The following is a 27,814-nucleotide window of genomic DNA, read 5'->3' as shown; positions in this document are numbered from 1 at the left end:
GTAATTTACGTATCAAATACTAGTATTTTATACTCTTATTAACTTCCAAGTCCTATACAATCACTTCTTAAAAAAAAAAAAATTCCGAACCACTTACATGGATTTGGTTATTTGAGTAAAAATTTCTAAAAGCATCTTTAATATAAAATTTTCATATTTTCTTCTAAAATTGAGAGTATTTAGTTATGGAGTATGATTTAATCAGATTCTATTCTAATGATTTGTAAAAAAAAAATAACAAAAATAAATAAAATATTTAACGTATGGAATAAATTTATTTTTAAAATCTAAAAATAAAGCAAGAAAAAAAATCTAAAAATAAAATTTCGGAACGGATGAAGATATTAAATTACAACTTGGACCATATCAAATATCCTCAAATTGTAATTTAGCTATCGTATCAAATAGTAATTGGTAACTGCTACGTTTTTTTAACTATACCCAAACTTCTTAGTCCTACTGTGACAACCCGTCCCGTGGAACACCTGCCCATGGACCCCAGGTTCACAGCGCTGCAGCGCACCGACCCCAACCCCTCCATTATGAGATCTCACTATCTCCATAATTAGGTTGTTGGTGAGACTCGAACCCAGGTCCTCACCCTTTAACAGCATTCCCACAGGACAAGCTGTCACCAATTGATCTGCAGGTCAATTGGTGACAGCTTGTCCTGTGGGAATGCTGTTAAAGGGTGAGGACCTGGGTTCGAGTCTCACCAACAACCTAATTATGAAGATAGTGAGATCTCATAGTAGAGGGGTTGGGGTCGGTGCGCTGCAGCGCTGTGAACCTGGGGTCCATGAGCAGGTGTTCCACGGGACGGGTTGTCACACCTACTCCTACGGTCCTACCTAATCACTTGTTAACAAAAATCTAAAAAAAAAACATTCCAAACCACTTATATGGAGGGTGTAGTGAGTAAACATCCCTAATATAAACAACACTTCAAAGTTCAAATTTATAAAAACTGACACAAATCTCTCTATAAACTAATACATGAACACACACACATAAAGCAATATACAAAATAAATAAGAAAATATATTCAACTATCATAAAATATTGTAATTCTGTAACAAATTTAATTCGGAAAAGATAATGTTTATCAATATATTCTTATTTCCATTTATACAAAGAAATTGTTAGTCAAGCCTCTGAATATTACACCGGTAAGGGTTTACCGCGCGCTTCTGTTACAGTATAGTGAAAATAGCCGTTGGTGAAGCAAGAATTAAATTACAGAACAACAACAGTCGAAAACTTGAACGAAGAGAAACGGTCACGATTTGTTAAATGGCTTCATCAAGTTTTTTTTTTTTTTAATTTCTCTGACTATAAAACAAACATTTTTTGCCGGCTATAACCTGCCGGCGTATCTTTGCAACCTCACAACATATTTAACATTTTTTAATCTGCACAGATTCTTCAGCTAAAGAAAAGTTCTCTGTTACAAGATAGAGACCAAAGCTAGTTTTCTTACAATGCAAGTCTTCTTCTTCTTCTTTTTCTCTTTGATTCTCTGTTCCGCTCTGATCTTCTCTGAGACTCTCGAAAACGACAAGAGAGTTTTGCTTGACTTCTTGTCGCATTTCACTTTACCTCTTCACCGCTGGAACCAGAGCTCTCCGAGTTGCCATCACTGGACCGGAGTTACCTGCAGCGGAAACAGAATCGTATCCGTTAGATTGCCCGCGGTTGGATTAAACGGTTTGATCCCACCATTCACCATCACTCGTCTCTCTTCTCTCAAGACTCTAAGCCTTAGAAACAACCAACTCTCCGGAGAGCTCCCTTCTGATTTCGTCAACCTCAAGAACCTGACTCATCTCTACCTACAACGCAACCGCCTCTCTGGTCCGTTCCCAGCGACCCTCTCGGAGTTAAAGAATCTCAAAGTTCTCGATCTTTCTAACAATGATTTCAACGGAAGCATCCCAAACTCTCTCTCACGTTTGACCAGACTCAGAGTCCTGAACCTCGCAAACAACTCATTCTCAGGTGACATTCCCGATCTCCATCTTCCAAACCTGCATCAAATCGACCTGTCTAACAATAAACTCACCGGCGCAGTACCTAAGTCTCTTCAAAGATTCAATACCTCAGCCTTCTCCGGCAACAACATAATAATAACCGTAAAGGAGAAAAAACGCAAGACTCCTTTAGGGTTAAGGCAGCTTCCTTTCTTGCTCATTCTCTCCGCAGCTTGCGTTTTGGGTGTCTCCGGACTCTCCTGTATAATAATGATCACTTGTTTCGGGAAGACTAGAATCTCCGGGAAGTTTAGGAAGAGAGACTCCTCCTCCTCCTCCTCGTCCACTCCTCCAGGGAACTGGACATCTAGAGACGATGAAGAAGGAGGCAAGATCATATTCTTTGGAGGAAAGAACCATTTGTTTGATATAGACGATCTGCTAAGCTCATCAGCTGAAGTTTTGGGGAAAGGCGCGTTTGGTACGACCTATAAGGTAACAATGGAAGACATGAGCACTGTTGTGGTGAAGCGGCTGAAGGAAGTAGTGGCGGGAAGAAGAGAGTTTGAGCAGCAAATGGAGATGATAGGCATGATCAGACATGAGAATGTAGCTGAGCTAAAGGCTTACTACTATTCCAAAGACGATAAACTCGCTGTGTATAGCTATTACCCTCAAGGAAGCCTCTTCGAGTTGCTGCACGGTTAGTTACTTCTTTTACTTAAAAACTAAATCAAAAGCAAAACAAAATGTTAGTTTATTTTTTTGTGTGTGTGCAGGAAAGAGAGGAATGTATGATAGAGTAGCTTTGGATTGGGAGGCTAGACTGAGGATAGCAACAGGGGCAGCGAGAGGTCTGGTTAAGATCCATGAAGGGAACAATGGGAGATGCGTACATGGGAACATCAAATCATCAAACATCTTCTTAGACGGCTGCATCGGTGACATTGGCTTAACAACCATCATGAGATCTCTTCCTCACTCCACTACAGGTTACCACGCGCCTGAAATAACAGACACTAGAAGAAGCACGCAGGCTTCTGATGTGTACAGCTTCGGGGTGGTTCTACTCGAGATTCTGACGGGGAAGTGGCCGGTAAATGCGGAGACAAAACATGGGGAGAAGATGGATTTGGTGACGTGGATAAGGAACGTGGTGGCGAAAGAGTGGACGGGGGAAGTGTTTGACATGGAGATATTGAGTGAATCGGGTGGTTTCGAGGAAGAGATGGTTGAGATGATGCAGATAGGGTTGGCTTGCGTTGCTGTTAAGCAACAAGAACGGCCTCATATAGCTCATGTTGTCAAAATGATTCAAGATATTCGATCAACTGACTGAAATTAACATTAGATCATTTGTTTATTCAATTTGAAAGTTATTTTTTTTTCTTTGTTATTTGATAAACTGTTTCAGAGCAGATTTGCAAAAAAAAAAAGAACAAATAAAATAATCCAATTTTCATATATTGAAAAAGAAAAAACAGAACATAATTGAGGAAGTAAAAGCAGTAAAACATTGGGGAAGATCAAACGGGGCTGAGAAGCTGGAAAAGGTGAGGTTTTGGATCCGACTTCATGCCGATGATGATGATGAGAGGGATGAATCCGTATTGAGTCGCGACCTTTGCTTTCTTCAGCGACCAGTTGGTCCACTCCTTGACGAGCTCGTACTTGGATGATGATGACGAGGAGGTGGAAGAAGACGATCCCTTTGGTCCTTTTCCTCTCCCTTTGTTCTTCAAAGAAGGCTTAGCCGCCATTGATTCTGATCTCTGAGCACTCTGCGAGTCTGCGTCTATCTGTGTCAGTATTTTGGAAGCGGAGGAGGTTAAGCCAAAAACCCTAAAGGGTTTAAGCCCCTTTTAAAGCACCCTTTGCGGAAAACTCTGTTTGGGTCAGAAGGTTTACTTATTCTCGTTTTTTTCCATTTTAATAAAGAAAATCTTTAATTTTCTCGATCGCTGGCAATATTTGGTCTGTCTCCGAGACTTTTTCTCTCGTCTCTTCTCACGATCGCTGAGTGTTTTTGACGCGACCGCGTCTGGCGAATATGATAAAATAATTCGAGAAAAAGTAACGATAAAATAATAGCGCAGCGGAAATAATAATAATAATACGGATAATAAAATCCACGTCATATCATAAAGTCATAATCCGAAAATAAACATCCGAAATATAAATAACAACATAAGCCCGAAGGCTGAAATAAGAAATAACATAAACGATAGAAGTCTGAAGGCCTGAAGGCCCAATAACGATAAAAGATAAAACGATGAACGATAAAGCCCACGAGCCCAAATAGTAGCACTAGTCCGATATGATCACTCCTGCTCATCGGTCTCACCTGAAAGGGGAAAGAAAGAGGGGTGAGCAACAGGGGAGTCGCTCAGTGAGGTATGGGATGCTAAACCGCAAACCACTGACTCAGTTCATAGCACTACAACTATGTAGGCTTAGCTCTAGCATGAAACAAACACGGCGTCTAGTACACCACACATAACAACAAATAATGCGCTAATAGCACACAGCTAATCTCTGCACCACGCATTTCCTTATAAGGATATAAATATATACTCGAAGCGTCGCTAGTACAGTCTGTCTCTGTACCCCCGCCCACCGTAGCGTCGAATGCAAACGTCTCTGCACCACGCCCCAAACAGTAGCGTCGAAGCTCAAACGTCTCTGAACTCACGCCCATATCACACCGTAGCGTCGAATCTCGGACATCTCCGAACTCACGCCCATCACATAGTCCCTACTCATAACTATGTATATACATATATATATAACCGTGCTCAGCGACAATAAATTCACACAACCGTTGAATCCTCTATTAACCTAATTCCGGTTTAACAATCAATATCAATAATAATCAAACAAGACTCGCAAACAGACTAGATTCACAGAGACGGATCATGTTTCGAAACTAAACTTTCATAATGGCAGTACTAAACTAGTTCGGGATTTAACGGAGAAGCCCTCACCTTAGCAAATGAAGAGAAGTGATGTCTATGAATTCCAGCTGCTCAAATAGACTCCAAATCTGAAATCAGATCGAAATTCCGAGTCAGAACGCCCTTCGAACGGGTGAAAACGGGTGTCAAAGGAAAGTCAACCCGCTGGTCAAGGTCAACCCGGTCAAACCTTGACCAGAAATCAAATTAAGCCTAACCCGACCGGTTTACTCTGACCTAAATCGATTTCAATTGGACCGCCCGGTTTAGCCTTAACCGAAATTAAATTAATTAATTAATTAAATCGACCGGTTTACCCTAACCGAAATCTAATTAATTTTAAACAACCGGTTTACCCTAACCGATTCGCAATTAATTTAAACCAGTCAAACCAACCGGTTGACCGAGTCACCGAGTTGACTCACCGAGTCGACTCGGCCGAGTGGCCGAGTCACCGGCGAGTCACCGGCGGAGGTCACCGCGGGGCGACGGCGGAGGGACGGTGGCTTACCGGAAAGTCACCGGCGGCGGCGGCGGTGCGGTGGCGACGCGGCGGCGGACTCCCGGCGGCGAACTGACGGCGGCCGGGCGCGGCGGCTCCGCCGCGAACGGTGGTCGGAGACGGTGGCGCGTGCGTTTCACGCGCCGCGCGCGGGTGATCTTCCGGAGGCGCGTACGGCTTCGTCTGAGCTCCGATTTCGACGATTTCGGTGGCTATGGATTCGTCTCGTCGAGAGGAACGCGATGGTGGTCTTGCATGCACGAAATACGCAGCGGTTAGGAAGTTATGGTCGATTTACTAAAACGGCCGAAATAAAACTTAAAATGCATTTGGCTTCCGGGGGTTACCTAGGGGATGATCGGTGGTGGCGAACTGGACGCGATCACTGGACGTGGTGGCTCCGGCGACGAGCTCCGGCGACCCTCTCTCTACAAAATGATCACACTTCCTTAGTTCTCTCTCTCTCTCTAACTTCTTTAATCTTTTTTTTTTTTCTCTTGTTGCAAATGGTGAAGAAAACAAAGTGGAGTGGCTTTTTTATAGAATTTACCTTGGGTAATTTCGAGTGGGCTTGGGCCTGTGCGGGTTTTGAGATAGTGGGGCTTGGGTTTGGGTCATTACAGTTTTGTTCAGAGCGAGAAAATGGCTTCGAAGCGGATCTTAAAAGAGCTCAATGATCTTCAGAAAGATCCTTCAACCTTCTACAGTGCTGGTCTGAGATAACTCTTCTTCGTGTCTAATCCGTTTGTAGATAGATCTTCGTATCTCCCTCGTTTTAAGCAGAAACAAAAGTGACATCTTTAATTCTTCTTAATCAACATTAACATAGTTAAGATGTAATTCCAGCTATCTAATAAACAAATAAAAAGTTCATTATGAATTTATGAATTGGTAATCTTTAATCTCAATAGAGTCATGGATTCATGTAGGACAATCTTAAACTCCTTATGCATGAGAGCATTAATGTTTTGCTTTGTGTATTTATGTTATTGCTATGGGTCATATGTTTAAGAGTAGATGCTAAATTTAATTTTATTTCTTCTGTGAACCAATTGTGAAACCTTCAAGGTCCAGTTGGTGAAGACTTGTTCCATTGGCAAGCTACAATAACGGGTCCATCCGATAGTCCTTACTCAGGTGGAGTCTTTATCTTAACAATTCACTTCCCTCCTGATTATCCTTTCAAACCACCAAAGGTTTGAATCAAATTTATAACTTTTTTTTTGAAAAATCATTCTATTGGAATTCATTTGCTTATTTTCCTCTTGCAGGTTGCGTTTAGGACAAAAGTGTTTCACCCTAATGTCAGCAGCAACGGCATCATTTGCTTCCACATTTGCCACGACGTTTTGAAAGAACAATGGAGTCCTGCACTCACCATTTCCAAGGTAGACAAATATAAAACTGTCTTCTTTTTTTTTACAAAATAGCAATGGCCATAATGAGTCGTTTAACTCTGATTTTAGTCCAATGCATTTGTCACTTTCTAGGTTTTGGTTTCAATATGTTCATTGTTAAGGGATCCAAACCCAGATGATCCTATGGTTCCGGAGATTGCTCGCATGTATAAAACCGATAGAGTCAAGTATGAGTCTACTGCAAGAAGCTGGACAGAGAAGTATGCAATGGAATGAAGTTTATTCGTTTGATCCTTTCTTTGTTCCCTGATTTATCATTTTGTTGTTTTCCTTGCATTAATATTCAAAAATTATCTTGTCTATAATTAAGTGAATCCTTGAAAATTAGTTACTCTTCTCTTGCCATCAATCTCTCCTCTGGCTGGGCTTTATTATCCTCACACACACATTAATGGGCCTTTTTGGGCCTGTTGATCGTATGTTAATATGATGTGTTTGTCGGTTTCCCGAGAGTCGAAAAACCACTTATTTACCGAGAGAGTACTAAGTGACCGTCTGCCTCCACTGATCACAATCACCGGAGAAATCCTTAATGCAACTGAAAGTTCTTCAATTTTTGAACATCCAAGCTTCCTTGCGACTACTAAGACTAGAATCTCCATTTTCTCAGGTTTGTAGACATCTTCTATGACACTTTTTTTTTTTTTTTTGCTTTTTAGGGTTTTTGTTTATAGTTCTTGCCGGATAGGAATCATTTCTGTTTCTCTTCTCCTTACTTCCAGAAGCAGACACATGGCTTAGCGTTTTAGTGCTGTTTGGTTCCAAGAGAGACATTGTTCTTTGTTGCTTTTTAGGGTTTCACTATACATGTAAAATCAAAGACGTGGGTTTTATTCATTACAGGTTTGTTGTGGTCATGTCTGAAACAGAGGTTTCGGTGTACTGTTACTGGAACGGTTGCATCAAGTATGGCCCGGAAGGCGTATACTATGCAGGACCTGCTCCTAAGAAAATTATAGTCCACCCTAAGATTGCATTAAACAGATTGTTGGATGAGATATATGTTCTTACTGGAGTAGACGTTGACAAGCAGAGATCCAAAGTTAAAATATTCGGTAGGTATCCTTATGTTGCTGGGCAGTCGAAGTTTCAGTATCTGCTTCTGCCCGTGGTGAACAACCATAGTTTGGAGACAATGCTTGAGGTTCCAAGCAAACAACCTTCTATCAAGAATGTGGAGTTGTATTTGGAAGTGAAGTCTGAAGGGGTTACTGGTCCTGCTGCTTGCTCCTCGAAACGACAGAAGACTGGTATACCTGTTAAGGTAGAGAGGGCTAGCAACATTGGAGATGCTGACATGACAGATAACGGTTCTGGTTCAAATGCTGTAGCGCAGGTGGTTAATCTGACCGGGGATAGCAGCATTCCACTTAAAGACTCGAATTCTGGCGTTTCAAAACCTTGTCTGTCTAGTTTGTGGCTAGACGATCACGACTTGCGTGTAGGGTTGTGCTTCAAAGATGCTGATGAGCTGAAGAAGGCAGTGGACTGGTGTTCCATTAAAGGAATGCAAAAGTGTCTAATACGAGAGACTGGAACTGACGAGTGTGTGTTTGAGTGCGTTAGGTGGAAATGCAAGTGGTCACTTGCGGCTGCTAAAATGGAAGAGCACGGACTTTTCGAGATAGGCAAGTACAATGGTCCGCATACATGTTCTCCCGTTGAGCCAAAAAATTCTGATTCAGAGTTCGAAGCAGATGAGATTGAGCGTTTGGTCAGGAGACATCCAACGCTATCGTTTTCAGAGTTGAAGAATTGGTGGAAAGCAAATATTGGGTATGAGCTTGAAACTTCGGAGGTGAGGGCTGCTAAAGAGGAGGCTATTAAAAGAGTCTTTGGAGATTGGGATCAGAGTTTTGAAGATTTGCCCAAGTTAATGTCTGCCTTTCAGTCATCTAATGGACTCTTAGTGGACTGGAAGTAGGATCTTTTTCATTCTGTGGGGTGTTTTGGGCATTTCCACAGTGCATCCAAGGGTTTCAACACTGTAGACCTCTGATCCTAGTGGACAGTAGAGAGTTGAAAGGTAAGTACCAGTTGAAATTGATGGTAGCCTCAGGGGTAGATGGAGACGACAATTATTTGCCTCTTGCCTTTGCTGTGACCAAGGAAGTGTCCTCAGACAGCTGGCGTTGGTTTCTGACTAATATCAGAGAGAAAGTCACACAAAGGAAAGGCCTTTGCCTCATCTCCAGTCCCCACCCGGACATACTCTCTGTTATTAACGAACCCGGGTCTCAGTGGAAAGAACCCTGGGCTTATCACAGATTCTGTCTAAAACAGTTCTCATCCCAATTATGTCGTGATTTCCCATATAACCTCTACCTAGAGAATTTTGTGAAGCAAGCTGGATCCACAGGTCTGAAGGAGAAATTTGAAACAAACATAGAGAAAATTAAAAAGCTGAACCCAGAAGCTAGGAGAAGGTTAGACCAAATCCCACAAGATCAGTGGGCTCTGGTTCATGACAGTGGTCGTCGTAGATACGGAATCATGGAGATAGATACTGAAGCTCAGTTTGCAGTTGTAGAGGCTTTGTGTTGGCTGATCATTCAGTGACAGATTCTGTTATGCTTCTCTTTGATGAGCTGAGAGAACTTTTTGAAAAACGTAATAATTTTAGCCGTGGCTCTCGTAACTCCGGCTATGTGTACACAGACCCTTTCATGGACAAGCTTGAAAAGTTCAGGACAGCTACGGTTACTTACATTGTAATGCCGTTGGACAATAACGCCTTTAAGGTCGCAGAACCGTCAGAAAATGATGAGTGGATCGTCCAGTTGAGCGGCGACTGTGGTAGCTGCACATGTGGAGATTTCCAAAACTACAAGTTCCCATGCCTGCACGCTCTAGCCGTATGCAAGCAGCTGAAAATCAACCCTTTGCAGTATGTAGACAAGTGCTACACTTTTGAACGGAGTTACAAAATTTATGCGGCCACTTTCTCTCCTGTTCCGGAGTTATCAGCTTGGCCGGAACCTTCTGGAGTTCCGAGATTGTTTCCTCCAATCATTCCGACGCCACCACCACCTTCATCTAACGTATCAGGCAAGGCCCAACGCAAGACCACTCCCAACACTAATAACAAGAAGAGCTGATCAAGGAGAAGATGTTTTAACCTAACCGAACGGGGGCATTTTGGTGTGTATTTATTATGTAGTAGCTTTTGCTTTTGGAGATGTACTGGTGTTCGACAATACTTTATGCAGTGTAGCTGAAACATATAACGTGTTGATGTTTTTTTGTTTGTTTTGTAAGTGAGACTTAATCCGGTTCGTTAACTAAAACTTTTGTGATTCCATGAACCGATACGAATGAAATCTAAACCAGATAAGTAACTGAATTCCACTTCCTCGATCCATCTTCTTCAACGAAATCAAGTCTTAATTTGGCTACACTCTCTCTTTCATAAAGTATTTAAAATTTGTTTATTGAAGCGGGTAAAATATCTGGCCTTACACAAACGGGCTTTTCTATTTCGGCCCAATTATACATAATTTTCTATTTTTAAATAAATTTAAATTTCGAAAGAGCGGAGATATTTTGTGAGAAGGTACAAATAAATAGAGTGTTGAGTAACTGCTCGTCTTCCTCGATACGCCTCCTCCTCCTCCCTTTGCAATTACTCTCCATTTCTTCACGCAAAACTTCGCTTTGCAGGTGCGTACAAGTTTCACTGTTTTCTCTAACGTTTCGATTCGGAGATCTCTAGCGTCTCAGTATCATCTTTTAGGGTACGAGTAAAATTTCTTAATTTATTTTGTATTTTTTTTGATTGCTTAGGGTTTAAGCTTTTCCATTTTTAGGGTTTATGATCTTTGTCCTTAGTTTTAGTGATATACACTGTTGTTTGATACGGAAGCTATTTAAGGTTTTGGGCGTTTCGACTTTTCTAAAGTTTGCGTGTTTTTCTTCAGGATTATTGTGTGTGACTGATGGCTGAAAGAAAGGTAGCGAAGAATCCTGGTGGTCCCTCCAAAAGACAGAAGACAAAGACGACGACGACTACACAGCAAGAACCGCGTCTTCTTGGGTCTAGTTTGTGGCTCGAGGATGGTACAACGCTGCTTCCTGGATTGTGTTTCAAAGACAGAGACGAGCTGAAGAAGGCGGTGGACTGGCGCTCCATCAGAGGGGAGCATATGTGTGCTGCAAGAGAGACCGGGAACGGGAAGAAGGACGAGTTCACGTTCGAGTGCATAAGATGGAAATGCAACTGGTCGATCCGTGCGGTTAAGATGGCAAAGCACGGACTTTTTGAGATAACCAGTTGTACTGGTCCAGATGTTTGTGAGCAGCGAGGGAAAAAAACATGTCCAGATTATTTTGACGAGGAGTTTTTAGCGTATGAGATCGACCGTGTGGTCGGCGAACACCCCACGCTCTCGGTTGCTGAGTTGCACAAGTGGTGGAATGAAAAGTTCGGCTCTGAGCAGACTTTTCTCACCCATCTTGATGAGGAAGGTGAGGAGGTTAACGATGCGAGAGGAAATTTGCAGAACGCGAAGCAGGAAGCTATGGAAAGACTCTTTGGAGATTGGTATCAGAGTTTCGGATTCGTTCCCAAGTTAATGTCAGCGCTTCAGTCTTCAAACGGGATGCTCGTGGACTGGCAGTATGATTCTTTGCCTAATCCTGCATCCTTTGGCAGTGTGTTTTGGGCGTTTTCACAGTCTGTCCAAGGGTTTCAGCACTGTAGACCTGTGGTTGTTGTGGGCAGCAAAGAGTTGAAGGGTAAGTACGATATGAAACTGATGATAGCCTCAGGGTTTGATGCAGCCAACAACTTTTTCCCGCTTGCCTTTGCTGTTACTAAAGAAGTATCAACCGATAGTTGGCGCTGGTTTCTCACTAGAATCAGAGAGAAGGTGACACAAAGGAAGGGTCTTTGCCTCATTACAAGGCACCACCCGGACATACTCGCTGTTGTTAACGAACCCGGGTCTCAGTGGAAAGAGCCCTGGGCTTATCACAGGTTCTGTCTGAACCATCTGTCCTCCCAATACTCTCGCCTCTTCCCGGACCACCAACACCTCTTTACAGAGTCTCTTGTGATGAAGGCTGGGTCGTCGACTCAGAAGGGAGAGTTTGATTCCTACATGAAGGAGATCAAAGAGAAGAGTCCAGAAGGGTGGAAATGGCTTGGCCAAATCCCTCCGCACCAGTGGGCTCTGGCTCATGACAGTGGTCTTAGATACGGAGTCATGAAGATAGACACAAAAGCTTTGTTTGCAGTTTGTAAAAGCTTTCAGAAAGTTGCAATGACAGGGGGTGTGATGCTTCTGTTTAGTGAGATGAAAGACGCTTTTGGCTCGTCGTTGAGCAGTAGCCGTGGCTCTCTCCACCGCGGCGATCTGTACGCAGAAAATGTCATGAAAAACTTTCAAGAGTCTTTGAAAGATTCCGCTGCTTACGTTGTAAAGACGTTAGATAGAGATGCATATCAGGTCTCAGCGTCCTCAGAAAAGAAGGAACGCATGTCCATGGCCAGGTTGCACTCGTTCGGGAAATATAAAGAATATAAGGATGGCGTTGTTCAGTTGAATGACTCAACCTGCACTTGTGGGGAGTTGCAGGGGAAGAGGTTTCCATGTCTGCACGCTCTAGCTGTCTGCAAGAAGATGAAAATCAACCCTTTGCAGTATGCAGACGACTGTTACTCTGCTGAACGCTATTACAAAACTTATGAGGCTACTTTTTCTCCTGTTCCGAAGTTGTCAACTTGGCCGGAGGCTTTCGGAGTTCCAACATTGTTTCCCCCTGTCACTTCACCACCTCCACTTAAAGTATCAGGTAATAAGTCTCGGAGAGAAAAAGTTAAACAGATTTGAATCAACCCGGACTTAGGATTAAACCGGTTTAGGTTTATACTCTGTAGGAGAGATCATTCGTTATGTACCTGTGTTACCGTCTTATTTGTCTCTTATTCGTCTGACACCATCTCTGTGTTATCCTGTGAAAGGAAAAGGGAAAGGCAAAAGCAAAGAGCCTCCTAGTGATGAAGAGTTGAGAAATGCAATTCTTGATATCTTGAAAGCGATGCACTTTAAAATGGTGAGATATTTTTGAACACCATCATGTAATTTCTTTCTGTGTTATGGAATTATTACTCTTAAAAGATAGATGTCTGAAAAATAGCTTTGTTGTTTTCTGACAGGCTTCGTTTACTGACATCATTAAGCAACTTGGTATGAGCGTAAGATTAGTGTTTTCATTTCTTTTCTTTTCTTTACTGATAGGTTTCTTCTTTGTAACGTGCATTGTTTCTTACCATGTTTTTACAGCTGACAAGTTTCGATACGATCTCACCCCTAGAAAGTCATCTATAGAGGTAATGATCCAGTATGAGCTAGAGAAGTATGCAGCTGATTCCGAAGAGGTAGAGGGTGATGATGAAGAAGAGGATGAAGAAGAAGAGGAGGAAGAAGGGTTGTGGTAAGGAGGCAAGAGTATAAGCAGCTTGTTAGACCGAAGAAGAGGAGCATTAACATTGGCTCGTTAGGATTCATTTCATGCCCTTTTTGAAAACAATCTTTTGAACTTTTTTTGCGTATCCTTTATACTTAACTGGTTAAATAGGGTATTGTGTCAAACTGAACTGAACCAGGATTAGAACTAAACCAGTATGACTATTTTGCTTTGATGGTTTTACTGAGTTGATTGCCCTATATATTGTTAGTTAAATCCTTAAAAAAAGTCGCAACCAAAAACAAGCCTGGTCAGATTTGCTATGCTCTTCTTCTCAAGAAAGGTTTTTATGCATTCTCCTTCAGCTTCAATCATGAGAGGAGTGATATTTACGGAATATTTATTTTATGATGAAATTTCTCCAAATATTATTATTAATTATAATTATCAAACATTACATCACAAGAAGAAGAAAAAATAGAACAAGTTTATTTGATTTGAAATGAAACATTACATGAAAAGACAAGACACAAAGAAAGAAAAAGAAGAAGGCAAGAAGAGTGGCCGGTATAAAAGGCGGAACATGCTTTAAGAGCCCGGGACGAAAGAGACGCCAAAGCTAGAGTTGTTAGACAATATCAACCTTGATATACCAGGATATGTCGCATCTAAACCGATATCGGTCGGTTTGTCAGCACTGCCGAAAGCAAACTTGTAAGATCCGCTGTCAAATTTCATGATGGTGAAGGTACTGTCATTGCTTGACTTGGATCCGGACAGGACTACTTCTTTGATTGGCGATGAGCTGTTTGCAACGACTCTCCAATACCCGGACTCACGGCATATAAAGGGCCTTGAGAACATGATGTTAAGCTCTGTTGATACACGTACGACATCATCTGATGATGGTAATACAAATATAACTGGTGGAGGTGTTTCTACAATTGCGTTAGAGAACAATACAACTCTTCTTGGGCATGAGAAGGGAGCAAACGTCCTGTTTCCATAACGGGAAATCCATGCTCTTTCTTCCGGCTTCGAGATGTAATACGGAGTATTGGCCTTTACTGGTTGTCCATTAGAGTCGAGTACTACTTCTTTCTGACCAACAACAACACCCAACGATGTTATCGCTATGAGCAGCAAAGATGTCATCAAGCCTAATATTGTGACTGCACCAGCTGTTTTCATCTTTCTTCTTTTCTGATTTTTTTTTTTTTGCTTTTGTGATCTTTTTGCTGAGTTACTTTGATAATGATGCTGATGCTCTAGATTAGCTAGGGATATATAATGTGGTTCATTACTCTTTTTTTTTTCTACACGCCATGTTGATTGTTGAACGTTCTTCTTTTATTGTTTGTTGGTCTTAGTGTTGAACGTGCTTCTTAATTAATCATATAAACAATAGTTTTTTTCCTTACGTCCTGGATATAGATTACGAATTGATCTTCGTCAACGCTACCTAGTAATTAATAAATAGTTTAACACGCTTCAGGCGAGCTGATAATGGCTTCGATGCCAGTCTTTGTTATTTCTTTTTTTCTTTTTATATATCTACGTGAACTGTGGAACATGCTTCTGAAGCTCTCATAATAATTCTTTCCCCCTCCCCCTTACCAGCTGGAGATACGAATGGATCGTAGTCAACCCCACTGATATGATGTCGAGACAATACTTTATGAGTCAACTCAGTCAAGTGTGTAAAAAATGCACAGTCTGTGAGATTTATTCAAACAAGCTACTTGTTTGTGTATACAATGTAACATAAGCTCCTTCGGATTCATTCATTCTCACTTGGACAACAGAACCTTTTTGTGTGTTTTGGTTTCCTTTATAACTGAAAGTTAGATAGTTTTGGGTCCGATCCTAACCAGAGTTGTAACTAGTTTTGCTCATGTGATAATGATAGAATATTGCGTTGCTGTTTTTGTGCGTGAAAGATCTATCTGGTTTGTTAATTAAGTGAACCCTTCAACCTAGTTACCTAGATCAGAAAAAAAGATTTGATTTCCGTTCACGTTAACATTCAAGGTATGCAGACGATCATTTTATTTTAGGATTATGTCTGCTATTTTGTTGCTGACAACCTTCCTTGCTCTTGTTTTAGATATAAACATTGTTTCTGTTTATTTAACTGTTCCTTATACTACTACTACTTGGCAAATCATATATAGACAAGTCTGCCCTTTAGGGTTTCATCCCCTGAATCTAGGTTTTACTTTGAATTCCTTCAGGTTTGTTCATGGATATACTATTAGAGGCTCCTGTGTTGTGTTACTGGAAGTCTGGAACGGTTGCATCGAGTATAGCCGTAATGGTGTGTATTAATTATGAAGGATCAAATCGTTGAATCTGCTCTATTAAGTTACTGGAGTAGATACGCAAAAATCCAAGTAATGATTTTTTTAAAAAATTTAGAATGTTTCATTCGCAACCTTTTGAAATTCGATGGAATTCTTCTATTATATTATAGATTCGAAAGGTAATTAAATTCTCAGGTCTTTTGCCCTATATTTTGGTTGTCACATTTAATATAGTAGTAGTATTAAGGAAAATACCGCGCGCGCGCAAGTAAGAAAAATGGCAACTCTTGGTATTATTAAAATATTCATTACCTATTTCTTGTCGAGAACTAAAAGGAACTAGGATTTATCGAAGCTAAAAAGGAAATATAGTTTTTATCGAAGCTAAAAAGGAAATATAATTGAAAAAAATCCTATATATACAGTATGTTTCTTGTAGCAAATACACACACCCAACGAAAAAGAAACAATCATCTTCCACAACTCGTCAATCAGATTATACGTTCCCACTAATCTCTTTCTCCAGTTCCACCACCATGGCTTCTTTGGATATAAACCTAGACATGATCATCGAGATTCTTTCTCATTCTCCCGCTTCGGTGGTCGGAAAGTGTAGACTCTTAAACAAAGAATGTAACAAGAGGACCTACGATTCTTCCTTTCTCATTCCTAATCTCCAAAGAACCAACTCCGTTTCCGGTTACTTCCTCGAATACAGCGAGAGGCTAAGGGTTCATTCCGCTTTTGTCAAAGATTTAGGCAACGAGGTTGCTCGTGGTTCTGATGAAATCTCGCTCGATTTTCTACCACCAGGAAGAGTTAGTATTAAAGCTTGTAACGCAAGTCATGGGGTTTTGCTTTGTGTTAATGATCTTCCGGTTAAAGGAAGACAACCGGAGTACATCGTCTGCAAACCAACCACAAAACAGTTCAGGATTCTACCTAAACCGAAAACCCGGTATTTCACAATCGCACTCGGTTTAATGGTGACTGGAACCGACCCTTTCCGGTACAAGATCCTCAGGCTCTCGCAGTTACCTGGCAAAGAGAATAGGAGGTACAACTTCAATTTCACTCTCGTTTGTGAAGTTTTCGATTCGGATTCCTTTGCGTGGAAGAGACTAGACAACGTGGAGCTACCGGAAGAAGACTTGTTGGTTACAAGAATTGCTAATCCGGTTGTTTCCTACGGGTTCTTGCATTGGTTAACGACCAGCAACAATGTGTTCCGGTTTTGTTTTAAAACCAATTCTTGGTCATTCTTTCCGGTTCCTGAGAGTCTAGCGAGCGACAGTTCTCTAAAGTTGACAAGATACGATGGAAAAGTTGGAGTTATTAGTTCGAGATCGAAGGAAGGAGTGGATTATCAGGACTTATGGGTTTTGGAGACGAGTTTTGGGGATTCATGGGTACATGTGAAAGAGATTAAAAGTATGGGGCTCAAACCTGTGGGGTTCTCAAGCAACGACGTCGTAACACTGGCGGACTCGGATGGAATACGTTCATACAATATGAATAACGGGAAATCTCAGAAACTACCAATAAGAGCTCCGAAGTTTTTTTCTTCTTATTATTGGACCATGAGTTATTTTCCATTCTATTCTGACTACGAGAGAGTTGAACTTAACGGGAGATCTGATGGCTTATCCACAAGACACAAGACATGGACAGAGGGTTTAAAGACTTACGTGAGAATTATGTGGGGTTAATGGTTGATAATTTCCAATAATTTGTCAATGGGCATGGTTTTTTTAAAAAAACATGTATCGAATAAGTTTAATTTAAATAAAAATCCATTCAAAACTCTTGTTATCCCCTATATATTATTTTAGGAGCACTAAAAGAAAACAACCTTAACTTGATGTGTTATTTACACAATGCCATTTCCTAGGTGGCATCCTCACATTCACTCTCACCCCTATCTTAATAAAACCCTTTCATTACTAGACTAATTACATTATTTTGCCATTGTTAAATCAACCAAATTTTGTTATAACATATGAATCATTGTTACTATCATTAAAGATAATAAAAGATGATTAATTTTTCAATCAATCATTTATGTTTGATTTTGTTTTTCCATATATAACAAAGTCACGTAGTTTCCATATTAAACCATTTCGTAGAATGTTGTGAGAATTCAGGTTGACCAATTTTTTCATATATAATTGCGCTTTTCATTTCTTATTCAAAATAGACAAATTTATTAGTAGGTTTGTTTTATAGTAACTGCACTTTTCATTTCTAAAGTGCAATTATATAAAAAAAATTACTGATACTATATGTATATAAGAAAATTTACTGATACTGTATGTATATAAAGTTCGGATACTCAACATTCCGTACCCCATTATCAAATACTGAAACAATGAATAATGCTCATAAACCATAAATATTTTTTAACAATGTATAAAAAACTAATATGGACTAAATAATAAAGTTCCTGTGATTTCAAATCAGCGTTATTAAAGCTGGAGTACGCTTGCATAATGTTAACGTATGCGTTTCGTAATAACCTGTCAAAACGTAGAACTACAGCCTTATTAAAGACTGTTTGAAAACTGTTCTTGATTCAAGCTTTCAGAAAGATTCATTTACTTGTATGAACCTTTAATATTTTTTTCTCCACTTAAGTTCGAGCATCTTTTTATAAATATAATAAGGGCTGAAGCTGATAGAAACAAAATGATCTTTCCATGAATACAGAATATTCCAGCTAATTGAAATCAAACTCTATCATATTTCAGCTAAATGTGTAAGTATCCTCTTATTATTAATCATCGTCGACCATGGCTTCATGTGCAATGCAAAAGATGAATTTAATACTCCATATTGATTCCTTTTTTCAAAACATATCATGCATTTATTCATATATTAGATTGAGAGTTACCATTTTTGATAGGTATCATGCAATTATTCTCCTTTATATATATATATATTATTCTTTGAAAAATATATATATATATGTTAAATCCTTACATCTCCTTTACAAACTATGAGCAATTCAGTTACCTCATTTTAGTACAATCATAAATACAAATATATATTTCTCTAAATCCTTATACAACAAAGGAAGATAAATATGGTAATTTGATATGAAACAATATAAGATAAATTAAGATTGTCTAAATATTTTATGAAGAGTTCCATTCGAAGTAGATTTTTTTTTGGTGCAGATGTTAAAAATTCGATGTAGACTTTGACATATAATTGGTAATATTAGGGATACTTGGTATATGATTTAAAAATTAGAAAAGAGATACTTTGTTAATATATGGCTACATATTGTATATTTTCGTCACTACTATAAAGACAAACGTCGGATTGATATATAAAACTAATCCACCGAAAAATATTTCAAGTATTATTCATGAGATATAACTTCACATATTATCTACCAAGGTTATGTCTTGAAAAAAAGTTAACTATGTCGTATCAACGCATTTTATTCAATCGTAAATATAAAATAAATTTAAATAGAAGTTATATTAATGAAAAATCTCTATATTTATGATTACAATCGAAGAAAGAAAAAAAACTAAATATACTAATTATAAATGCTTAGAGCGAAAATCGTGGAGTATAAGTGTATAAAATTAATGATTTAATTCAAGTCTGCCGATTCTGCTTGGATATTCACAGGTTGTATATCAATTCATAATGATGGTTTTTTATATAGAGAATGTTAGATTATGGTTAATATTTTATTAAACAAAATTTGGAAAGATTTTGATGCCGAGGTAACATAACCAAATCAAATGGATATAAATACAATGTTTTAATAGAAAAATGAATTGATTACAGTTATCTTTATATATGAAATGATTTACCTAATTAGAGGTTCTTTGTGATTTTATAACCTGTGTCATGGAAAGTTTTAAATTATCTTCAACCTCAAACTGCGTGATTGTAGTCAGGATTTAGCCATAATTAGGGAGATTTCAATTTTTCTCTGATTGACATAATCAGCCAAATACGTATATATACCCCCTTTCATGAAGGCATGAACACACACCGATTCACCATTGGCGAGCAGATAATTTATTTTATTTTTTAATTGAAAATATGTTATAGCTGATTTAATATGTGCATTTTGTTAAAAAAATTTCATAATAAGGTCGATTGAAGAATACTATTAACATTGATGGTTTTTCGAAAATTGTCTTTGAGTCCAATGATGTTTCAGAAATCGACGATTTCAGACTGAGGTACTACATTTTGTTAACAGATTTTGTTCAATGATGTTTTAAATTTTCGATAAAATGATTTTTGGATTCCTCATAATAGGATTGCAAATGAAGGATTCTAATGGCACTATTCACAGCAGTTTTTAGTAATTTTTAATCATTTTATGTTTTGTTATATTTTGTTTCAGCATGGTTTTATTATTTATTATGTTTCGTTTTATCTTTTATTTATGATTTTTTAATGATAACAATTTTATATTCTATATCTATGTTTTATGTATCTTTAAATGATAATTTTTTTATTAGTATCCGCTTACTCTTATTGATTCACTTTCACGATACAAGTTCCAAGTAAAATTGTAAAACTAATACACAAGTTTAAAAATAAAATCGAAGATCAGTTTAATTTTTTTTTAGTGAATTTTATATTTATAATTTATATTAATTCAATTTGACCATCTCTAAAAATCTATTCACTCCGCGCAGGGCGCGGGTTATCACCTAGTTCATTATGATTTATGTTCTAATTCTATCTAAATCTAATACTGTTGAACAATGAATTCTCTACATTTTATTCCTAAGTAATACTAGCTTTAAAATATCACATATATATGAAATTTAAAAAATTGTAAAATAGAAAATGTTGGAGATTATTAATCTAGGAAGTCATTATTCCTTATTCTTTTATAGCCGTAAAATAAAAAACTCCTATCAAAAAGAGATATTTTCATATTCCAAAATATGGAAGGAATTAACTTAGATAATTTCGACTATAATGACTTATAAACAGAGTTGATAAACCCTAGAACAAGGGGATCAATTATTCCACACTTCGACTATAGAGACATGAGGCTAAAACTAAGGTTACTAAACCTATACTTTTGATCATTTATCTTTGATTTGCTGATTTGATTCCTATTTCCGTAGTATGACGGAAATTTTTACTTTGTTTTATCTTAGCAAAAAAATATAATAAAATATGTAAACCAGGGTATACATATTTGCAGAATCCACATAATGTATAAAATCTATCAACCTTTTAAATTCACACTCTTTCACAAATCAATCTTCCAGTATCCCATAAACTCCAATTAAAATACATGACATATATATGGTTAAAAAAATACATTGTATGCTAAATTATTAGGACGAAAGTCGCGGGAACATTACATAAATGTCTCCCAGAGAGTGCGGACAACAACGGCCAAACACAAACCAAATCAAACTTAGACCAAAACGTTACACTTTGCATGCAATTAATAAAAGAATATTTTTTCTGCGTTCTCTGAAAAAGAAACCGTTACAGAGAGACAGCGAAAACCTTTGAGGAAATCTTTTCCAGGGCGACTCGGAATTAGCAGGAAACCCCAAAAGAAAACAAAGGAAAAATTACTTTCTCTTTTGAAGCCTCTGCTGATTAGAAGTTATATTACATAGGTCAAAAAGATATATTTTCCTCTACGGTTTGGTTTCTTTATTTGGAACCCCTTTTTTTCTTTTTGAGATTTGGTGTGTATTTCTTTAGGTATTATTGAAGGTTCTTTTGATTCAAAGTTATTATACAGGTAATATCTTATAGGCTTCTTCAATCTTTTTAATGATTGTTTCTTCAATTTCTAGTTTTTAACCCTAATTTTGAGACATGGTGTGTCTTTTGTCAGATTCGATTACTCAACGATGTGATTTGAAATATTCGCAAAGAGAATTCATCGATCCTTGACCAACAAGGATCTTCATTTCAGGTTTTTCTCTTTATTCTGTTTTTATTTTCCTTCAAATGATAAAAACGGTTTAAATGTAATAGAACTTTTCTCTATTTAATTATATTTGATTTTTTTAATGTTTTTTTTTTGGCTCAGCCATCATCAGATCAAAGCTAGTTCGGTTTTGTTGGTTACTTGTACAAAGCCTATTGATGGAGCAATTCAGGCAAATCGGGGAGGTTCTTGGAAGCTTAAACGCGCTTATGGTATTACAAGACGACATCTTGATCAACCAAAGACAATGCTGTTTGTTATTAGACATTTTCAGCTTGGGTTTCAACACCGTGGCCGAAGAGATCAGAAACAACTTGAAGCTGGAAGAGAAGCATACCAAATGGAGAGCCCTTGAACAGCCTCTGAGAGAGCTCTACAGAGTGTTTAAAGAAGGCGAAACCTATGTTAGAAGCTGCATGTCCAATAAAGATTGGTGGGGCAAAGTAATCAACTTTCATCAGAACAAAGATTGTCTCGAGTTTCACATACACAACTTGTTCTGTTACTTCCCTGCCGTGATCGAGGCGATAGAGACAGCTGGAGAGATCTCTGGCCTCGACCCTTCTGAGATGGACAGAAGGAGAGTTGTCTTCTCGAGGAAGTACGATAGAGAGTGGAATGATCCTAAGCTGTTTCAGTGGAGGTTTGGGAAACAGTATCTGGTTCCCAAGGATATCTGCAACCGGTTTGAGCATTCGTGGAGAGAAGACAGATGGAACCTAGTGGAGGCGTTACAAGTTAAGAGGAAGTCAAAGAGCGATGAGATCGGCAAGACGGAGAAGCGTTTAGCTGACTTTCTGCTGAAGAAACTAACCGGTTTGGAACAGTTTGACGGTAAGCTCTTCCCGAGTTCGATACTTGTTGGCTCTAAAGATTACCAAGTGAGGAGGAGACTCGGCGGTGGTGGTCAGTACAAGGAGATTCAATGGTTAGGTGATTCTTTCGTGCTGAGACGTTTTGTCGGAGATCTTGAGCCGTTGAACGCAGAGATATCTTCTCTGTTGTCGCTTTGTCACTCGAATATACTTCAGTACCTATGTGGATTCTACGATGAAGAGAAGAAAGAATGCTCTCTGGTAATGGAGTTAATGCACAAAGACTTGAAAAGCTACATGAAGGAGAATTGTGGACCTAGAAGAAGATACCTCTTCTCTGTTCCCGTTGTTATCGACATCATGCTCCAGATCGCGAGAGGGATGGAGTATCTTCATTCAAACGAGATATTCCATGGAGACTTGAATCCAATGAACATTCTTTTGAAAGAGAGAAGTCACACCGAAGGTTACTTCCACGCCAAGATATCCGGTTTCGGTTTGAACTCAGTCAAAACTTTTACTAGAGCTTCCTCTAGACCAACCACTCCCGCTCCTGTGATTTGGTACGCACCTGAGGTTCTTGCGGAGATGGAACAAGATCTCAAAGGTACAACAGCTCCGAGATCGAAGTTTACGCATAAAGCTGATGTGTATAGCTTTGCTATGGTGTGTTTTGAGCTTATAACGGGTAAAGTACCGTTTGAAGATAGTCATCTACAAGGAGATGAGATGGGTAAGAACATAAGAAGGGGAGATAGACCTCTCTTCCCATTCCCTTCCCCTAAGTACCTTGTTGGTCTTATCAAACGGTGTTGGCACTCAGAACCAAGCCAGCGTCCCACATTCTCTTCCATTTGCCGGATACTCCGGTACGTGAAGAAGTTCTTAGTTGTGAATCCGGATCAGGGACACATGCAAATCCAAAATCCGCTTGTTGATTGCTGGGACTTGGAAGCAAGATTCTTGAGAAAGTGCTCAATAGAGTCAGGGTCTCACGCGGAGTCCGTGATGCAAATACCGTTCCAGCTTTACTCGTACAGAGTCGCAGAGAAGGAGAAGATGAGTCCAAACTTGATCAAAGAAGAGAGTTCTGACACAGGAGGTGAGTCTGCTTCGGAGAGCGTTTCGGATCCACCAACAACAACAGCAGCACCGCCGAAGTATACAAAGTCACTGTGCTTAGATGCAATATCTGAGTACTCAGAGTCGGATACAAGATCGCTTTACTCAGAGGCACCTAAGAAAAAGATCTCATCAGCTGTAAAGAAAAGCGCCGACATGGCCAAGCTCAGAAGAAACTCAAGCGCAGGTTAGAAATATTTGTTTACACAACCGAAGTGATTTTTAGTTCTGAAGACTTAACTCTTTTTTTCAAATATTGTAAGGTTTACGGTCAACAGGATCATCGCCAGCAAAGCCAAGACCAGCACCGAAAGTGACACTTCCGTTAAGTCCGTTTGGAAGAAACAGCAAAGCAAAGAAGGATGCAAGACTGCCTTTGAGTCCTATGAGTCCTATGAGTCCTTTGAGCCATCCAAGACGTAGTAGACATATCTCTGGTCCTGCTTCCGACTCTGAGCTAACTTAGCTTTTAAACCACACACACACTTCTTGTTTTTTTTTTTTTTTTTTGGCAAGAATCTTATATTAAGACAAAAGGTTTTCCGACAAGTCAACTTTAGTTTCAATTCTTTAATATTTTTGTTGTGTAATTTTTATTCTTTTTGTTCCAATTCTTTTGATTATAAAATTATTTTAATGAATTACAAAAAATCTTTTGATGAATTGTAAAGCTATATAGTATTATAAAAATATATTTAGTTTTAATTTTTGAGTTTAATTATAAAATTATGTTGATGAAATTATAAAACTACATATACAAAAGAAAAAATTAGACGAATTTGTAAATTTGCATAACTATTATTATATAATCTAAACTACTTCAGTTTATATTAATTCAAATTGGATTTTAGGAATGTTCTAAAAATAGGTTTGCCGCAGAGTAGTTCACTTTTGCTAGCTTCTGCAAATGTCATCGCAGTCGCAACTACGTTTGATAATCAACGAGTTCTCGAGAAAATTTCAAACGAAGTTGAATACCCAGAAGCTGCACAGCTTCGTTAGCAAGTCCCAACTCGCGCGTGATCCCTATTTCGCCACGCAGCTCGTCAAATACTACTCCTTAAACGATGACCTCATCTCCGCACGCAAACTGTTCGACGTATTTCCCGAGAGAAGCGTTTTCCTCTGGAACTCTGTTATTCGAGCTCACGCTAAATCCCCTCATCAACTCGGTCCCGCTCTGTCACTCTTCTCTCAGATGCTGAGCTCCGACACGAAGCCAGATAGCTTCACCTACGCGTGCTTGGCACGTGGCTTCTCAGAGGGTTCTGATACAGAGGGGTTGAGGTGTATCCATGGTAATGCAATTGTGTCTGGTCTTGGTTTTGACCTAGTTTGCGGTAGTACACTTGTTAAAGCTTATTCAAAAGCTGGTTTTGGCTTTGAAGCGAGTAAGTTGTTTTTCTCAGTAGCAGAGCCTGATGTTCCTCTATGGAACGCTATGATCTCTGGATATGGATCTTGGGAAGAAGGAGGAAGAAATATGTTTAACTTGATGTTACGTCAAGGAAACAGACCTGATTGTTATACGATGGTGGCCTTGATGACTGGAGTGATTGATCCTGGTTTAATGTTCGTTGCTCGGTCTGTTCATGGGTTTTGTCTGAAAGTGGGTTTAGACTCTCATTCTTACGTTGGTTCTGCGCTTGTGAGCATGTACTCCAGGTGTAAGTGTATTGCTTCCGCTTGTGGTGTGTTTAGTAGCATCTCTGACCCTACTGATTTAGTTGCGTGTTCTTCTTTGATAAACGGTTACTCGAAATGTGGACATCACAAGGAGGCTTTGTGTCTGTTTAATGAGCTGAGAATGAGCGGTAAGAAGCCAGATTCTGTTCTTGTTGCGATTGTATTAGGGTCTTGTTCTGAGTTATCTAATACGATTTACGGACAAGAAGTGCACGGTTATGTTATTCGACAAGGGCTGGAATTGGATATAAAGGTTAGCTCTGCTCTTATACACATGTACTCAAAATGTGGGGTTCTTGACTCAGCGATGACTCTTTTCGCTAAAGTTCCAGAGAAGAGCGTTGTTTCTTTCAACTCTGTTATTTTGGGTCTCGGCTTGCACGGATTTGCATCCTCTGCTTTTGAAAAGTTCAACGAGATGGTTGAGATGGGATTGAACCCCGACGAGGTCACTTTCTCTGCTCTCCTTTGTACATGTTGCCATTCTGGTCTTTTACACGAAGGTCAAGAGATGTTCATGAGGATGAAGAGCGAGTTTGGTGTTGAGCCGCGGACGGAGCATCATGTTTACATTGTGAAGCTGATGGGAATGGCTGGAAAACTGGAAGAAGCGTTTGAGTTTGTGATGTCACTGCGAAGACCGATTGATTCAGGGATTTGGGGAGCATTATTGTCGTGTTGTGAAGTCTACGAGGATGCTCAGTTGGCAGAAGTTGTAGCGGCTAAGATAAAGGAGAACGAGGAGGAAGAGAGAAGAAGAAGAGGTGTTTACGACGTTATGCTCTCTAATGTGTATGCAAGATATGGGAAATGGGATGAAGCAGAGATGCTTAGAGATGGAGTTTCAGAAAGCTTTGGAGGTAAATTGCCAGGCATTAGCTGGGTTTAACTGCAAGGAAGCTTTTCATGGCTTAGTTGGGTCTGCGTTGATATGGAAACAATAACTTAAAATGCAAACCAGTTTTTAGTACATAATATATGATATCAAATGGTATCTCCATTAAACAAACAAGGATAAAAACCCTCAAACAGACTACTTCTTGGCTGATTCCTTCTCATTAAACTCCTTACAGTATGCAATTATTCTTCCAGCCCACAGATGAAGATCATCTTGGTTGTTTTGTATATACCCTTGCAACTGTTTGATGTTAGAAGCTTGACCGGAGCCTCCTCCTGATGATGAGGAAGTTCCTCCAATGGTATCTGCAATGACAGCTAGTAAAGCTGCTAAAAACGTACACCTCTTCGTTTGCAGACTGCCAAACATATCTGAGTCGAATATCCTAGAGTAAATCCATGTGCACTTGGACTTTTTATCACCCTCGTCTAAGCTAGGATCCTCATATCGTTTTAATATCTCCATGATTGTTTCTAGGCCTTCTTCTGCACGGTGGTGACGGAGTACATGACGAAACACATGGTGTGGCACAGCGAGTTTACTAGCGTTTGAGATAAACAGAGTGTAAGCATGAAGCCCTGTATACCCCAGAAGGCTCTCAAACAATGTTTTGCAGATAGCTCGATTCTTGCTTCCGCTAATCTCTTGGAATGCTAAAAGAAAAGGAGCTACTGAGTTGCGGGTTATTGTATTGTTCTGAAAAAGCCTCCTCACACATTTTAAGCACTCGTGATCCAGTGTGAGACTAAACTCTAAGGGAGCTTTGTAAAAACTCTGGTAATGGTCTGAAAGACCAGGCCAAGCTTTTACAAGAGAATCATGCTCCTTGGTAGCTAGTCTCAACACTGCAGCGCAATAAAAACATGCTGTTCTCACCCAGTTTAAAGCGTTACCTGGGGTAACGGAGTCAGGAGGGGATCTCCATCTTGATGACGTGCACCGTACTCCATCAGGGAGTGTAGTGTACTCTTCAAGCTCTCTTGCCTTGGAACTCTCCCATAATCCACCAAACACAGATTGGTTTGGATTCTCAGACGAAACTAAACCCCAAGCACATACCATGAGAGCACCCACAGATCTAATACTCACCTCATTTGTTAGACAAGTTAGAGCTTCTCTGATGATTTTAGTCCTCTCCTCAAATGTTCCAACTTGATTCCAGGCATCGAGATTGATAACCTTGCTATCCTTCAACATCTCATTTGACCAAACCACTTTGTTAACGTTCAGCTCGTTTATGAAAGATACATCTTCATATCTTTTCAAGTTCTTTAGCTTGGGCATTCTACTAACCGAAACAGTGTCATCTGGTTCATTTGGAGGTGTTGCCATTGATCCAGTAGAGGGCTTGCTACTTGAAGCAGGTCCTGTCTTTTGAAGTGGGAAAGGTATCAAGAAAAAAGGAAACAAGCCGTCAGATGAAATTATTTCTTTGTATGCCTTTATATTCATACAACTCCACTTTTTAAAAAAGTTTTAACCTAGTTGTTAGAGAAGAGACAATCTAATGGGCCTAAGGGTATCTCCAATGGAACACAAAAACTTACTCTATAATTCACTCTAAAATAGAGTAACTCTATTATAGAGTTGGATTTGCTCCAATGGTTCACTCTATAATAGAGTTACTCTATAATAGAGTGAATTATAGAGTAAGAGCATCTCCAATGGCACTCTATTTTCTTCTCTATAATTCCCACAAAAATAGAGTAACTCTATTATAGAGTAAGTTTTACTCCAATGGTTTACTCTATAATAGAGTTACTCTATTTTTGTGGGAATTATAGAGTGAAACCA

General features: G+C 39.3%; 8 protein-coding genes, 1 long non-coding RNA gene and 1 pseudogene across 11 annotated transcripts; 7 read left to right on the top strand and 3 right to left on the bottom strand.

Annotated features, from left to right (window-relative positions):
• Window positions 1–1,407: 1,407 nt before the first annotated feature.
• On the top strand, window positions 1,408–3,312 carry LOC108826704 (putative inactive receptor-like protein kinase At1g64210). The gene is made up of 2 exons (XM_018600083.2): window positions 1,408–2,673; window positions 2,750–3,312. Exons 1-2 carry the CDS (start codon window positions 1,482–1,484, stop codon window positions 3,307–3,309), a joined length of 1,752 nt encoding a protein of 583 aa, XP_018455585.2. The 5' UTR covers window positions 1,408–1,481; the 3' UTR covers window positions 3,310–3,312.
• Window positions 3,313–3,413: 101 nt separating this feature from the next.
• Window positions 3,414–3,816, bottom strand: LOC108824282 (mitochondrial import receptor subunit TOM7-2). The gene has a single exon (XM_018597677.2). The coding sequence runs from the start codon at window positions 3,728–3,730 to the stop codon at window positions 3,497–3,499; it is 234 nt and encodes a 77-aa protein (XP_018453179.1). The 5' UTR covers window positions 3,731–3,816; the 3' UTR covers window positions 3,414–3,496.
• A 256-nt stretch (window positions 3,817–4,072) lies between these two features.
• Window positions 4,073–5,076, bottom strand: LOC130499489 (uncharacterized). The gene is made up of 2 exons (XR_008938353.1): window positions 4,955–5,076; window positions 4,073–4,314 (listed from the first exon to the last, which is right to left on the bottom strand). It is a non-coding gene; the product is annotated as an uncharacterized LOC130499489 (long non-coding RNA).
• A 978-nt stretch (window positions 5,077–6,054) lies between these two features.
• Window positions 6,055–7,166, top strand: LOC108824281 (ubiquitin-conjugating enzyme E2 28). Of its 2 annotated transcripts, none has more exons than XM_018597674.2 (4): window positions 6,055–6,138; window positions 6,495–6,622; window positions 6,698–6,814; window positions 6,917–7,166. In XM_018597674.2, exons 1-4 carry the CDS (start codon window positions 6,069–6,071, stop codon window positions 7,058–7,060), a joined length of 459 nt encoding a protein of 152 aa, XP_018453176.1. In that variant the 5' UTR covers window positions 6,055–6,068; the 3' UTR covers window positions 7,061–7,166. The 2 variants fall into 2 exon arrangements, with proteins under 2 accessions (XP_018453176.1, XP_018453177.1); XM_018597675.2 differs by having other exon boundaries at window positions 6,893–7,057.
• A 147-nt stretch (window positions 7,167–7,313) lies between these two features.
• Window positions 7,314–10,104, top strand: LOC108826942 (uncharacterized; annotated as a pseudogene).
• A 264-nt stretch (window positions 10,105–10,368) lies between these two features.
• Window positions 10,369–13,512, top strand: LOC108824572 (uncharacterized). 2 transcript variants are annotated; one of them, XM_018597996.2, is made up of 5 exons: window positions 10,369–10,504; window positions 10,762–12,637; window positions 12,807–12,898; window positions 13,002–13,032; window positions 13,129–13,512. In XM_018597996.2, exons 2-5 carry the CDS (start codon window positions 10,780–10,782, stop codon window positions 13,281–13,283), a joined length of 2,136 nt encoding a protein of 711 aa, XP_018453498.1. In that variant the 5' UTR covers window positions 10,369–10,504; window positions 10,762–10,779; the 3' UTR covers window positions 13,284–13,512. The 2 variants fall into 2 exon arrangements, with proteins under 2 accessions (XP_018453498.1, XP_018453499.1); XM_018597997.2 differs by having other exon boundaries at window positions 10,427–10,578.
• A 328-nt stretch (window positions 13,513–13,840) lies between these two features.
• LOC108825171 (kunitz trypsin inhibitor 6) lies at window positions 13,841–14,443 on the bottom strand. Its single transcript, XM_018598501.2, has one exon. It carries the CDS (start codon window positions 14,441–14,443, stop codon window positions 13,841–13,843), a length of 603 nt encoding a protein of 200 aa, XP_018454003.2.
• Window positions 14,444–16,091: 1,648 nt separating this feature from the next.
• LOC108825172 (F-box protein At5g49610-like) lies at window positions 16,092–17,264 on the top strand. The gene has a single exon (XM_018598502.1). The coding sequence runs from the start codon at window positions 16,092–16,094 to the stop codon at window positions 17,262–17,264; it is 1,173 nt and encodes a 390-aa protein (XP_018454004.1).
• A 3,630-nt stretch (window positions 17,265–20,894) lies between these two features.
• On the top strand, window positions 20,895–24,010 carry LOC108826660 (uncharacterized). The gene is made up of 4 exons (XM_056993372.1): window positions 20,895–21,307; window positions 21,404–21,484; window positions 21,602–23,623; window positions 23,700–24,010. The coding sequence occupies exons 3-4, from the start codon at window positions 21,658–21,660 to the stop codon at window positions 23,900–23,902; spliced, it is 2,169 nt and encodes a 722-aa protein (XP_056849352.1). The 5' UTR covers window positions 20,895–21,307; window positions 21,404–21,484; window positions 21,602–21,657; the 3' UTR covers window positions 23,903–24,010.
• LOC108827092 (putative pentatricopeptide repeat-containing protein At1g64310) lies at window positions 23,938–26,134 on the top strand. The gene has a single exon (XM_018600441.2). It carries the CDS (start codon window positions 24,344–24,346, stop codon window positions 26,009–26,011), a length of 1,668 nt encoding a protein of 555 aa, XP_018455943.1. The 5' UTR covers window positions 23,938–24,343; the 3' UTR covers window positions 26,012–26,134.
• The last annotated feature ends 1,680 nt before the right edge of the window (window positions 26,135–27,814 follow it).

This window comes from Raphanus sativus, chromosome 9 (assembly GCF_000801105.2).
Source record: "Raphanus sativus cultivar WK10039 chromosome 9, ASM80110v3, whole genome shotgun sequence".
Taxonomy (NCBI): domain Eukaryota; kingdom Viridiplantae; phylum Streptophyta; class Magnoliopsida; order Brassicales; family Brassicaceae; genus Raphanus; species Raphanus sativus.
Note: the sequence above shows the minus strand (reverse complement) of the source record. Positions and strands in the feature narration are given on the sequence as shown.

What these genes read in the sequence shown, in the direction of transcription:
- LOC108826704 (XM_018600083.2), top strand. Translation starts at nt 1,482, where the DNA reads ATGCAAGTCTTCTTCTTCTTCTTTTTCTCTTTGATTCTCTGTTCCGCT. An exon ending in CCTCTTCGAGTTGCTGCACG is followed by an intron (nt 2,674 to 2,749) that starts GTTAGTTACTTC and finishes GTGTGTGTGCAG; the next exon opens with GAAAGAGAGGAATGTATGAT.
- LOC108824282 (XM_018597677.2), bottom strand. Translation starts at nt 3,730, where the DNA reads ATGGCGGCTAAGCCTTCTTTGAAGAACAAAGGGAGAGGAAAAGGACCA.
- LOC108824281 (XM_018597674.2), top strand. Translation starts at nt 6,069, where the DNA reads ATGGCTTCGAAGCGGATCTTAAAAGAGCTCAATGATCTTCAGAAAGAT. An exon ending in ATCCTTTCAAACCACCAAAG is followed by an intron (nt 6,623 to 6,697) that starts GTTTGAATCAAA and finishes TTCCTCTTGCAG; the next exon opens with GTTGCGTTTAGGACAAAAGT. An exon ending in CTGCACTCACCATTTCCAAG is followed by an intron (nt 6,815 to 6,916) that starts GTAGACAAATAT and finishes GTCACTTTCTAG; the next exon opens with GTTTTGGTTTCAATATGTTC.
- LOC108824572 (XM_018597996.2), top strand. Translation starts at nt 10,780, where the DNA reads ATGGCTGAAAGAAAGGTAGCGAAGAATCCTGGTGGTCCCTCCAAAAGA. An exon ending in ACCTCCACTTAAAGTATCAG is followed by an intron (nt 12,638 to 12,806) that starts GTAATAAGTCTC and finishes ATCCTGTGAAAG; the next exon opens with GAAAAGGGAAAGGCAAAAGC. An exon ending in AAGCGATGCACTTTAAAATG is followed by an intron (nt 12,899 to 13,001) that starts GTGAGATATTTT and finishes GTTTTCTGACAG; the next exon opens with GCTTCGTTTACTGACATCAT.
- LOC108825171 (XM_018598501.2), bottom strand. Translation starts at nt 14,443, where the DNA reads ATGAAAACAGCTGGTGCAGTCACAATATTAGGCTTGATGACATCTTTG.
- LOC108825172 (XM_018598502.1), top strand. Translation starts at nt 16,092, where the DNA reads ATGGCTTCTTTGGATATAAACCTAGACATGATCATCGAGATTCTTTCT.
- LOC108826660 (XM_056993372.1), top strand. Translation starts at nt 21,658, where the DNA reads ATGGAGCAATTCAGGCAAATCGGGGAGGTTCTTGGAAGCTTAAACGCG. An exon ending in CAGAAGAAACTCAAGCGCAG is followed by an intron (nt 23,624 to 23,699) that starts GTTAGAAATATT and finishes AAATATTGTAAG; the next exon opens with GTTTACGGTCAACAGGATCA.
- LOC108827092 (XM_018600441.2), top strand. Translation starts at nt 24,344, where the DNA reads ATGTCATCGCAGTCGCAACTACGTTTGATAATCAACGAGTTCTCGAGA.